The sequence below is a fragment of the Microtus ochrogaster genome, unplaced genomic scaffold (genome assembly GCF_000317375.1).
Source record: "Microtus ochrogaster isolate Prairie Vole_2 unplaced genomic scaffold, MicOch1.0 UNK31, whole genome shotgun sequence".
NCBI lineage: Eukaryota > Metazoa > Chordata > Mammalia > Rodentia > Cricetidae > Microtus > Microtus ochrogaster.
In genome coordinates this window covers 79,436-91,550 of record NW_004949129.1, presented here as the reverse complement: position 1 = coordinate 91,550, position 12,115 = coordinate 79,436, and the positions used below count along the sequence as shown (strand labels likewise).

The 12,115-nt window shown below is 53.2% G+C and overlaps 1 protein-coding gene across 1 annotated transcript; it reads right to left on the bottom strand.

Annotated features, from left to right (window-relative positions):
- Positions 1 to 3,579: 3,579 nt before the first annotated feature.
- Positions 3,580 to 11,784, bottom strand: Hap1 (huntingtin associated protein 1). The gene is given in 14 exon segments (XM_026789854.1): positions 3,580 to 4,958; positions 4,961 to 4,991; positions 4,993 to 5,024; positions 5,396 to 5,781; positions 6,793 to 6,884; positions 7,005 to 7,139; positions 7,415 to 7,477; positions 7,822 to 7,952; positions 9,173 to 9,239; positions 9,318 to 9,417; positions 9,620 to 9,795; positions 9,902 to 10,018; positions 10,357 to 10,433; positions 11,367 to 11,784. Coding segments are annotated over 14 exon segments (1,914 nt in total). The 5' UTR covers positions 11,758 to 11,784; the 3' UTR covers positions 3,580 to 4,842.
- Between the last annotated feature and the right edge of the window lie 331 nt (positions 11,785 to 12,115).

Below are 12,115 nucleotides of genomic sequence, written 5' to 3'. Positions count from 1 at the left end.
TGTAGACCAGGCTGGTCTCGAACTCACAGAGATCCGCCTGCCTCTGCCTCCCGAGTGCTGGGATTAAAGGCGTGCGCCACCAACGCCCGGCTTGCCACAACAATTTTCAAATACAAAAACTGTTCCTTTTGTTTGCTTTGTTTGGAATGGGGTCTTATACAACCCAAACTGACTTCAAACCATACAGGTGCTTTATGGTGCTGGAGATGGAGTCCGGGGCTTCCAAGCACTCTGCCACCTGAACTACAGAGGTCATAGTGACCTATTGTATTTCCTCCATCCTGGAGAGAGACCGAGAAGACAGAAAGAAAGAAAGAAAGAAAGAAAGAAAGAAAGAAAGAAAGAAAGAAAGAAAGAAAGAAAGAAAGAAAGAAAGAAAGAAAAGAGAAGGCTCAGGAAGTTTCTGAAACTGAACAAACACACAAGGTTCCTCCCTCCTGAGGTTATATAACCAGTAAGAAGCGCTAAGGTGAATCAGTCCAACTGAGGCTGGAAAAGGCTGACCTGCTGAACTGCCTGGAAGACAGCTCTGACCTGTGGAGCTGCCTCCAAGTTGCTCACTGAATTTCAAGGTTCTCATGAGTGACTGTCCTTGGGTGGGTTTTCAGTGATGCAACTGCCCTGAGTCATACATGTTCCTGTAAGTAGCCCCTCTCTCATACTCCTCTAAGTAACTCTGATAAACTCACGGGGCCACCAAATTCAATTTCAGCAGTATTGCCACTTTGTTCCTTGTCTGGAATGAACAGACGTTTGTGTCACATCTACTTAGGAGAAGTTAGCTGGAGCAAGGCAATGTAGTTCAGTTGGTGGAGTGTTTATCTAACACACACATAGCCCTGGCTTCAGTCCCCACCACCCTATAAAATGGGCAGAGTGGTATACACATATAATCCCAGCACTGGGGAGACAGGCAGGAGGGTCAGAAGCTGAAGGTCGTTCTTGACTACATATGGAGTTTGAGCCTACAAGAGACTCAGTCTCAAAAATAAAAAAAAAAAGTTTCAAATAAATATAAAATTATAGCACTTGGTATATAGCTCCATGGTAGAGCACTTCCTAAGCACTTCCTGGGTCCAGGCTCCAGCACACAAAATATAAAGTTACAGCTCTTTCTTGGCCATGTTTGCGTCTTCCTATCTGCAGGCCAAAGAACGGAGTAAACAACCATCAGAAGTTATGGTCTCTGCTTTCCATGAGGGAAAACCTCAAGTCAGGGACAAGCAGGACCATGTCTGGGATTCAGGGACCTGCGAGGGGTGGGGGCTCTCGCTACTTCTAGTCTCATAACCGTAAGTAGGAAATTCAAGCAAGCTGACCTGACAAAGGCAGCAAGACCAAGGTTCACATCACTCAGAAGTGCAGAACTAGGTCAGGTCACCAGGAAGGTAAGGTGGATCAGCCAAAGGGTCACAGGGAGGAAAAAGCAGAGTAATAGAGGAAGGGCGGGACAGCTACTACTTAGGGTTCATTAGAGCGGTGATCACAGTTTATTCCATTCTATACCACTTATCTTCTGGTTGTCTTTTTTGTTTGTTTGGAGATAAGGTCTCACCATACACCTCTGGCTACGTACATCAGGCTGACCTCCACCTCACAGAGATCCACCTGTCTCTGCCTCTCAAGTGGCGGGATTAAAGGCCTGTGCCACCATACATTTATTTATGTATGTATATATGTGTGTGTATGCAGGTGTATGTACCTGTACATATGCTCAGAGGCCAGAGGAAGATGTCGGGTGTCCTGTCTTATGTCTGCTTTAAGCCTATGAGGCGGGGCCTCTCTAGAAACCTTGAACTAGGCTGGTAGCAGAAAAGCCCCAGTGAGCTCCATCCTCCACTCTGCATTGTGCTGGGAACTCAGGTCCTCAGGCTTGCAAACATAGCAAGCACTCTTACCTAACACTGAGCCATCTCTCTAGCCTCTGCTGGATTGTTTTTGTTGGAGATAAAGTCATATTATGAGAACCCAGGTTGGTCTTGAACTCCCGATTCACCTGTTTCTGCCTCCCAGTGCTGAAATACAGCTGGGTACCACTGTCCCTAAGACTTCTCTTAAAATACTCAGCTAGTATCTTTTTTTTTTTGTATATATGTATGTATACAGTGTTCTGTCTGTATATGTGCTTGCAGGCCAGAAGAGGGCACCAGATCTCATTGCTGATGGTTGTGAGCCACCATGTGGTTGCTGGGAATTGAACTCAGGACCTTTGGAAGAGCAGGCAGTGCTCTTAACCACTGTGCCATCTCTCCAGCCCTTCTCCCCCACCCCAGCAAGTATCTTATATATATGTGTGTGTGTATATATATATATATATATACATATGTATATATATATAATGTATACAATGTTCTGTGTGTATAGCTGCAGCCAGAAGAGGGCACCAGACCTCATTACAAATGGTTGTGAGCCACCATGTGGTTGCTGGGAATTGAAATTGAACTCAGGACCTTTGGAAGAGCAGACAATGCTCTTAACCGCTGAGCCATCTTTCCAGCCCCCCAGCGAGTATCTTAAAGTAATGAATGCCAGTGTGTGTCTTTATCCCACCAGTTGAGAGACAACTGAATCTTTGTAGGTTTGGAGCCAGTCTGGTCTACATATGGAGTTCCAGGCCAGCCATAGTTTCAAAAAGAAGGTGTTTACCCTGAAGCACTATGAATTTTAAGTAGACAATTCTGTCTTGCAGGATTTGTAGCTAAGAATTTTCCCAACTTTCACAGGTCACTTGGAATTTTGTTTTGTTTTTTTGAGACATGGTTTCTCTGTATAGCCCTGGCTCTCCTGGTACTAGTTCTGTAGTCCAGGCTGGCCTCAAACTCAAGAGATCTGCCTGCCTCTGCTTCCCCTAGTGCTGGGATTAAAGGTGTGTTTCATCGTGCGTGGCATGAACTTGGACTTTTGAGTACTGTCAACTGTTAAAGATTGTGGTATTCTTAGAGACAGACTGAACATATCAATTAACTGATACGAGTCTTTTTGAAATCGTGATTATTGTTTAGATATAAAGAATTGTCTCCAAAAGGCTCCCAAGTTGAGAGTTCAATCCTTAGCTGGTAGACCATGATTCTCCTTGTCTCAAACATCTCCAGATTTGCTTCCTGTTACTTCCCCTCTCCCTAAGACTATTTCCTGGGGTATTTCCAAGATGAGCTACAAATTCCTGATCCAGGTTTAGGGGGGGTTGACCTAAACTAGACGGCAACTCTCCTCCTACTTTTTCCTTTAAATAAAGCACAGTGACAGAGACCTCGGGGCAGTCAGGATCAGGAAAGGGAGACTGGCCAGCTTCAAAGACCTGGGTTCAAGCTCAGCACTATAACTGGCTGTTAGACCCCTGGATCACTGAACCCATCTGGGCCTCAGTTTCGCCATCTGACAAATGCACATGGCGTCACCCGATACTACCCAGCAGTGTGTCATATGCACTTATACTTAATAAGAGTCCGTGGCATATCATTCAGTACCAATGCATCTTCTCTCCGTAGCTCTGCTCCCCAAAAATGCACACGCGTGTACATGCGGCATGCCCACGCACACACACCATGAATTCCCGAGAAACATGACTGAGACAGGTCAGGTAGCTCACAAGTTCTTTATTTCCACACGGGCACAAACATCGATACAAAGGCTAACAAGCTACAAGACTATGGAGCACTGCAGGAGCAGGGCAGGCACCGAGGCTGCAGCTATGCACGAGGAAAGATGTCGGGAAGGGCAGAACTCTAGAGGGATACTCACGGGCCACGGGAGACCGAGACGTCACAGGGAGGAGGGACCCCCTCTGCCACCCCCACTCAGATACACTTCACTTTACACACGGCAATAGAAACAGAGGAAGGACGAAGGATAGCAAAAAAGAATCAGGTTCCAAAAGCCAACCAGGACTGGGGAGGTCCGTTTATGTGAGCGGTTCAAGGGATAGAGAGGGTCCTCCCAGTAACTGCCTACCCTAGGGACCTGGGCCCCCACCCTGACCACTCACACCTGTCTCAGAGCTGGGTCTGGTAGCCAGACAGTCTCCCCACAGGCTGCTTCCACCCCGGGGGCCCCAGTAGCCACAACTTTGGCACCAGTTTCAGAATGAGGAACTAGGGTTCTTTCAGTCTGCCTTAGAAGAGAGCAGAAGCTTGGGCCAGGACAGAGAAAGGCCTGCCTACAGACATGAGGTCCTGTTTCCAAGGAAGGGAAGGAAGGGAGGGACTTAGCCAGGCAGCAGAAGAAGGGGTCTCAAGCGGTCTGTGGGGCCTCTGCAGGCTGCTGGGAAACAGCAGAGCCTGGAAGAGAAGCGGGTGGACGTGAACCAGGAGCCTGACCCACCTCAGACACAATCGGCCGTGTCAGGAGACACCACTGACAGTTATTCAGGTTTCCCATTGTCAGTCACAGAAGCGCTGACCCTATTACAACTGGCACACTCTTACTGTGCTTCTTCCAGTGATATATTTCACCCACTGGTGTCCCCCTCCCCCCAAAAATCAAGAGTGACAGCGAGCCGGCGTGAAAGGGTGCTGCCTACAAGTTACAGACTTCAGGTGTTACGCAGAAAGAGCCAGCGTAGCAGTGAGACCAGACCAAGTGCTTCACTACCCATAGGCAGACACAGGCTCAGGTCTGCGCCTAGCTGTGTAGCCTTGGACAAGTCAGCTCAGCTCTCTCAACTTCAGGATCCTCTTCTAAGAAATGGTGCAGGATCGAATCTACCGACCCACCGGTGTGTGTGTGTGTGTGTGTGTGTGTGTGTGTGTGTGTGTGTGTGTGTTTGTGCGCACGTGTGAGGACGAAAAGAGCCTTCAGGGGAAAAAACCCAGTGCCAAATCACCTGAACTCACTGACAGCTCCTCATAGGCCAGGCCTAAAAAGCCTGCCCTCAGAGCATGTAACTCCCAAAATCCAGGGTTTCTCCTCCTCTCTAGCACTGGGAGAGTTAGTGATACTGTTCTCGGCATCCTGCGTCTGACCCTGGGCTGCTGCTCCAAGATCCCGCCCCTCCCCCACGTTTGTTTGCTGCAGGGCCGGAGAGTCTTGGGGGGGATAGAGAAATTAGGGATGGGGATATGGGGAAGGGTGAGCAGAGATAGGAAGCTGAGGTACAAAGGGGGCACACAGTCCCAGTCCTAATCCTCAGTTCAGCGCCCCCAGGAAGAAGGTGGATGGACAGCTGGACTTGTAAGCAAATTCCACACAAGTGAGAACTAAGGCAACAATTCTACCAAGGGGACCTGGAGGTGCCTGTGTAAATAGTAGGCAAAGTCCATGCAAATCAGCACACTGAGCGGGACCAAACTGAGGTACAGTGAGCATTTGGGGGGCTCACCTACCCTCACCTCTCACAAGGTTGATGACCGGAAGCTCGACCCACTGGCAGGAGGGTGTCCTCTGTGAGAGCACTCACCTTTTGGGACCACCTTCTGCTTCTGCTGCCGCTTGGAATGAGCATCCTGCCAGTTGGTCAGCTGCCGGAGGACGTACTTCATGTCCAGGCGGGAAGGGCCCAGGCCACTGGCCTGCAGGGCGGAGGCCACCACATTCATCCTTGTGGCCTCGTCCACCTCTGGTTCTACTTCCTCCCAGGCCTCGGTCTCCTCAGACACCCGGTCTGCCTCGTCCGCCAGCCCTTCCTCGGCCGTCCCCACCTCTTCTATGGCCCCCAGCTCCTCCTCAGGCACCAGCTCCTCTGGAGCCTCGAAATCTTCAGGTGGCTTGAGATCTTGCGGCGGTGGGGGTGGTGGCATCGCCCCCTGCTCCTGCTCTCGCTCCTCCTTGCAGCGGACGTCACATCTAGGAGGGTGGGAAGTGGACAAGAGAGATGGAACCTGTTTGGTACTGATGACCCTGCTTCTTCTTGCTAAGTGGCACGGGCTGGGTACTGGGTACATTGAGGATGATTCTCCTTCCCTTCACTCCTGGCTGGGACAGAGCTGGGGAGGACCTTGATGGTCTGTAGACTAGGGCAGGGCAAGAGAACTCAGAGAGCTAAGGGGTAGGGGTCGGGTTGGGATGTCCTCCTCAGAAGCCCCTGGTTGGAGGGAGAGGAGTAAGGGCCAGGAACTCCAGCATGGCTGACAGGTGTGGGAAAACCCTCACGTGTCCCTGTCTAGATGTGACGTCCACCTTGGTCTCTACACAGAGTAGCCTAAATCAAAGTGGCCACCTAGGTGTCGTCTGAATGGAAAGGGACGGCCTATTTCCAAAACAACTTTCAGATGAGTATCCCCCAGGGCATGCCTTCCCAGAGTTTCCTGGTCACAGAACCAGCATCCTGCTGTTGTCTGACTGCTGCAATGTGAAGACAGATGATGGGGAGCCCTTAGCCAGGTTACCCCAAGTTTTATGTCTCCCCCTCAGCCACCCTGTAAGCCTTTAACAGAGAGCAGGGCCTTCAGTGAACTGAGGAAGCTCACGTTGCAAAGTTCCTGGGGCACAGACATATTGAAAGGTCACAGGAAGCCAGGCGTGGCGGGACATTAAATCTCAGTACTGGAAAGGCAGAGGCAGGCAGATCTCGAAGTTCAAGGCCAGCCTGGTCTACGGTGTGAGTTCCGGGACAGCCAGGGATACACAGAGAAACACAGTCTCAAAAGGACAAAAGAAAGAAGTCTCCAGTAGAAATGACCAATCCAACACAGAGTCCAAAGAGGGAGGGGCTAGGCAGTGTGAGTGGAGCAGGATGGATACCCAAGAGAGGTCAGAACATGAGGGTCAACCATGCCCCACTCAGAGAAAGTAGCTGCCACTGGGTGAACCAAAGTGAGCAGAGCTGAAGCAAGCCTAAGGATCCCAGTCACGCACCTCTCCATGAAATAGGCAGGGTCAGTAATGATCTTCCTTAGAGACGTTCGGAGCTCCTCAGCCAGCGTCTCTGGGAAACTGGGAAGCGCGTCCTATAACAGAGATGAGAGGAGCCGTTCCACCCCCACACTCACAGGGGAAAAATCAGAGGGCAGAGACCAGGCGGCAGCAGCAGGTCTGGTTTGATCGCAAGATCAAAGGGACATCCTCACCAGAGGCACACTGTATCCATAGTGGGCGACAGAAGTCGTGGGCATCGAGGAGCGCTGGCGCTGGTTCTTCCCATCTTCCTGGCGATCGCGAAACCTGCTCCCATAATCCTGCACGTGGGAGCCAGCGCGAAAGCTCTGCGAGGATCCAGGGGTCCCCAGTCAGACACTCCGCCTGCTCTCGCCTTAGCGCCCCGCGCCCGCCTCCCGGCACACACCCCCCCCCCACGCTCTTAATTCAAACAGTGAGATTCTGGGTAACCCTGGACAAGACCCATTCGGGTCTCAAATGAGCTGCTACCCGCTGAGCCACAAGCCAGTCAGGGTGGGCGGCAGAAAGGCTCTGTCTTCTGTGGAGATTCAAGCAATCCCCAGAGGCCTGCATCCCTGATCAAGGACACATGGAACCTCACCTCTGGGTGGACTCCCTTCTCCAAAGCCAGCTGCTGCTGCAGTTTCTCTGTCTGGGCTCCATACTGGAAGGAACCAGGATGTATGAGACCCCACAAGACCTCCCACTCCAGGGCTCCCTCCCCAAACAGGCGTCCCACATCCGAGTCTTTGACAGTCCTTTCAGGAGGAGGTCACATGGGATGGGCGTCCTAAAGTGCAGGTCATTCAGCTTGGCACCGGGAAGAGTTGTGGGATCCCGTGGACTCGGCTAGGGACATGACCGGGCAAGATGAATGGCTCTCTAGTTAACCTCTGCTAACTCTGATGCCCACACAGGTTAGACCTCTGGGCCTGGCAGAGCAAGGGGAAGAGGTTGGGGTCCCATGCAGCCTCGATGAGGGAGAGGGGCTCCCATGGTGCAGCTTACCGACTGACAACGCTGTTGTAGCTTGGTGATCTCAGCCTGCAGCTGGGTGATCTCCTTCTGCTGCCGCTCATAGCCCTCCAACCTCAGGACCAGCACCTCCGAGAGCTCTGCCATCTGCTGGCTGGCTTCAGCTATGGGACAAGCACAGATCAGCCTCGGCTCTGGCCCGCCCCTAGAGGGTCCCAGGGGGCTTTGACATTCTTTGTTCGGGTCTTCTTGTCCAGGAACAGCTTATCAACACACAGATCCCAGCCCATACCAAGCTCCGGTACAGTGGAGACAGTCAACTAGGAAAAGGAACTCAGGATATCAGATAGTACGGGCTATGATAGAGCCAATGGGGGGGGGGGGGGGAGCAGTAGAGAAAATGACGTCATAGGTGGAAGGACCATCAACCTGTGCTGCAAAGCCTAGGAAGGGTTCTGGAAGGAGCCACCGGCTAAGTAAGCCCCACCATACAAAGAGGAAGCTGAAGAGCGTGGGCAGCAAGAGATGCTGGGGCAGTGAGCAGAGGACCTTGTCACACAGGTGGGGGGAGGGGTCGAGATTATCCTTTGACCAATGGGAAGACGGAACTTGATTCGGTTTCAGAAAACTCATCCAGGATGTAGGAAAAAGGACCTGGATGGGCAGAGACCCCATTGTACACTATGAGATGTCGGGGGCTAGAGACATTGAGTCTTGAGAGCCGTGGAATGCAGGGGGAAGGAAGGCCAGGGATGACGTAGGCCGACAGAAGCGGACTGCTACCCTCCTGACGGACAAAGCTCAGGTTGGTGCTAGGCACAGCTCAGACCCAATATGTGACTTTGAACGCCTCCAGCCCTAAATGTCCAGACTCTGGCAGCTGCTGGCTCTCTCCCCGCTGTCCCATCCACATTCCCAGTGTGTACTGTCCCAAATAATAGACTTTAAGGACCCCTGTGGCTTCTGCCGAGCTCTCTTACACAAAGCACTTCCTCAGCTCAGCTCGCGCTCTCTCTCTCTCTTTCTCTCTCTCTTTCTCTTTCTCTCTCCCTCTCTCTCTCTCTCTGTGTGTGTGTGTCTCTCTCTCTCTTCAAAGTCTTCAACACCTGACTCTGCTCTGACTGCTGAGCGCTGGGATCACAGGTGTGCACCGCCACGCTCAGCGACCTCATAAAGCCTGAAATGACGGGTCAGCAGGCCACAGTCATTAATCCTCATTCTAAAGATCAGAAAAGTTCAGAAAAGCCGAGGAATCTGTCTGCGCCTACACAGCTGCAAAGTCCCAGAGCCGAGACCTCAGCTCAGCTCTCCAGTCTCCAAACCCTGAATTCTTCCCACCACCCCTCCAGGCCCTTGCTCCATCCCGAATTACAGCGTCACGTACAAAACTGCTCCACGCATTCCAGGATGAGCATCTGCTCCTCGTCTTCCAGGTTGTCAAGGTGAGAGGCCTGGAGGAAGGGAAAGAGGAAGAGGGCCAGGCTGTCACCACCCCCAGCCAAAGGGCGTGCCTTCCTCCCTGGCCTCACCTCCTCTCGCAGGTGGTCATTCTCCTTCTCCAGTCGCCTCAACTTCTGCTGCAGAGCTTCCAGCTGTGGGCAGCGGTGCTGTGACTCCACCTTAGGGGGCCTGGCAACAGGGCGACAAGAGTCAGCATGGGGTGGAGGGTGGTGGATCCCAGGCCCCATGGCTTCCCCATACTGGATAAGGGTGGCAGTGTCAGCAAGTTCCAACGGCTCTCCTGGCAGGCTCACTGCCAGTGTCCCTGCTCACAAATGAGCAACTGAAGCTCGGAGAAGGGATGGTCCAGGCACAAAGGCAGGACACGTACGGCTTAGGAGCACCGTAAGGATGATCATGCTGTTGGTCTTGATCTCGCTGTCCTTCGTGCTCCTCCTCTTCCCCCTCTTCCTCTTCTTCCTCCTCCTCATCCTCCTCATCGTCGGAGTCCGAGTAGAGCTGAAGGAGGTCATCTCGCAGGTTCACCTGCTTCCGGAGATGCAAAATCTAGGGGAGGAGAAGGAAGCCACTGGAGGGTGAGCACGAAGGCATATAACAGGTGCTAGTTTGGGGAAGGGAACACACTGTCCCCTGCCCTTAGGTGCCCAAATACCTCCTCCCTGGCTGAGCCCAGCATGGTTTCCAGCTTGTTATTCTCCTCCATCAAAGCACTGTTCTGTTTCACCAGGGACTGGCCGATGCGAGCAGCTGTGTTCAGGTCCCGTTCTTTCTGCAAAAGGAGAGCCAGCCATTCATACTTTCCCAGTTTCTGGGAACTCCCAAACAGGAGGGAGGAACCAGGGCTAGGACACACGAAGAAAGCTTCCCCAACACCCAGTAGTCCAGGTACTAGATCACAGACTACTAACGAACTCTGGGGTCTGATTCGATTTCCCATTTTGGGGAAAAGAATAAGATCAGCCCAGATTGCCCCCCTGGAAGCTAATGCATTTCTGGAGAGGGGCCCTCAAGTTGGCCCCCAGGCAGGCAGAAAACAGACAAAATCCCTAAGTCCTGCAGGGCAGAGTTAAAATGAGGGCCGATCTGGGTGAGGAAGGCAATACCCACCTCTTCCAGCAAATATAGCATTACTTTGACATCATCTTCAGTGATTTTCTTCGTGGGAGGTGGGTTAGGACACAGTGCTGCAGGAGGAAAGGCTTGAGTGGGTCAGAGAAAGGAGCCAAGGCTGCCCACAGCCCACTGCGACCCTCACACCAAAGATCATAGAGCCAGGAGACTGAGATCCATCCGGCCCTAGCACCCTCTGCAGAGCTCCGGATCTCAGCGCTCCTGCTTCCTCGAACAAAACCACCCTCTAGGTTCAGGAACTGGAATCCTAGGACCCCTGGGTCCTTGGTCCCCAAGAGATAGGAAGTTAGGGGAAATACAGCTGCAAACTGACTCGTCATGCCTGACCCAATCGGCAGCGAAGCCAGCTCACTGGAGCCTCCTGGGTCATAAAAACATATGCAGTTTAGTCACCTTACACCTGTTGCTTATGACAAGAGGGCCAAGGAGACCTTCAGCACCCAGAAGGGGGCACCAAAGCCTAAAATTGTGCCCGCCCAGAAGAGGAGGAACAGAAGCTCAGTGCCCCGCCCACTCCTCCCGCCTCAGCCCAGCTCCGGGGAAAACACAACCCAGACCCCTGCAGCCACTTAGTGGTCAAAAGCTCCCTCTCCACCCACCCACGCATGCTGGTTCCACGAGCTAGCGCAGGCTCAGAGCGCGACTAGCAGCTCCCTCCGGCAGCCCCCGCCCCTCTGCTGGCACTGCGGTAGATGGGGAGGGGGCACTGAGAGTGCGCAGATCTGCCTCAGCAACAGGCGCGAAGAGGGGGCGAGGAGCGCGCAAGCCCTGAACCTGACGCACACACAAAATTCGTGGAACCCGAAAGGGAGGAAGAGATGGGAAAAGGGAGACTAAACAGGCACCGCGGACAGAGGTCTCCCGGGGTGGTGGAAAGGTGGGAGTGAGCGCCACAGGGGGGCGGGGCTCCTGAGTCGTGGGCCCCTTCCTCCTCCCCGGAGATGCCCGAGTAGCAGTCAGTGCAGGATCCCATAGATTCAGTTTACCTTCCTGCAGCTCTCGAATAAACGCGGCGCGCTCAGGGCCGGACACGCCAGGCCTCCGGCCGATGTACGCGGCTGGCGTCTTCCAGATTCCCTCGGCTTTTCCAGTGCCCAGGCCAGTGGCCCGGGGACCATAAGGCCCCTGGAATACATAACGGGTCCATGGCGCGTCCGAATTACCGATAATCATGGACCGACAAAATCTTCCTGTCTTGATTCGGGATCCTGGAGCTCGCCGTCCGGACCCGGTTCCCTGCGCAGGAGCAGGTTTGGGCTCCGCCGAGGGCTCCGGGGCCGGACTGGCTGCAGGCTGGGTCTCGGGGGTCCCTGCTGCTGGGTCCCCAGACCCCGTCCCTTCCCCCGCACTGTTCTGCACCTGTTCCTTGGGGCGCATCTTGACTCCGCAGTGGGCTGCCGCAGCCGAGCCTTTATAACCTGCGCCCGGAGCGGGCTCCACTGGGCTGTACCACGTGTGATGCTGGGGGTCACCGAAGATCAATTAGTGGAGCCGAGGAATCAGAATCGTGCGAGAGTGCATGCAGCAAGTGGTGATGGAAACAGAAATAAAGAACAAGATGAGAAAAGAAAGAGATGAGCAAGTGCCAAATTGGCTCTGCAGGATCGAGTTCACGGTGAAAGGCTTTTATCCCCCTTCCATCTTCTGATAATGGTTCTGTCCAAAGCCGCCGCTTTCCCTGGACTTGGGCTGAGGGACCCCGAGCTTCTTGTCTAGAAGCAGTCCCCCTCCCCGC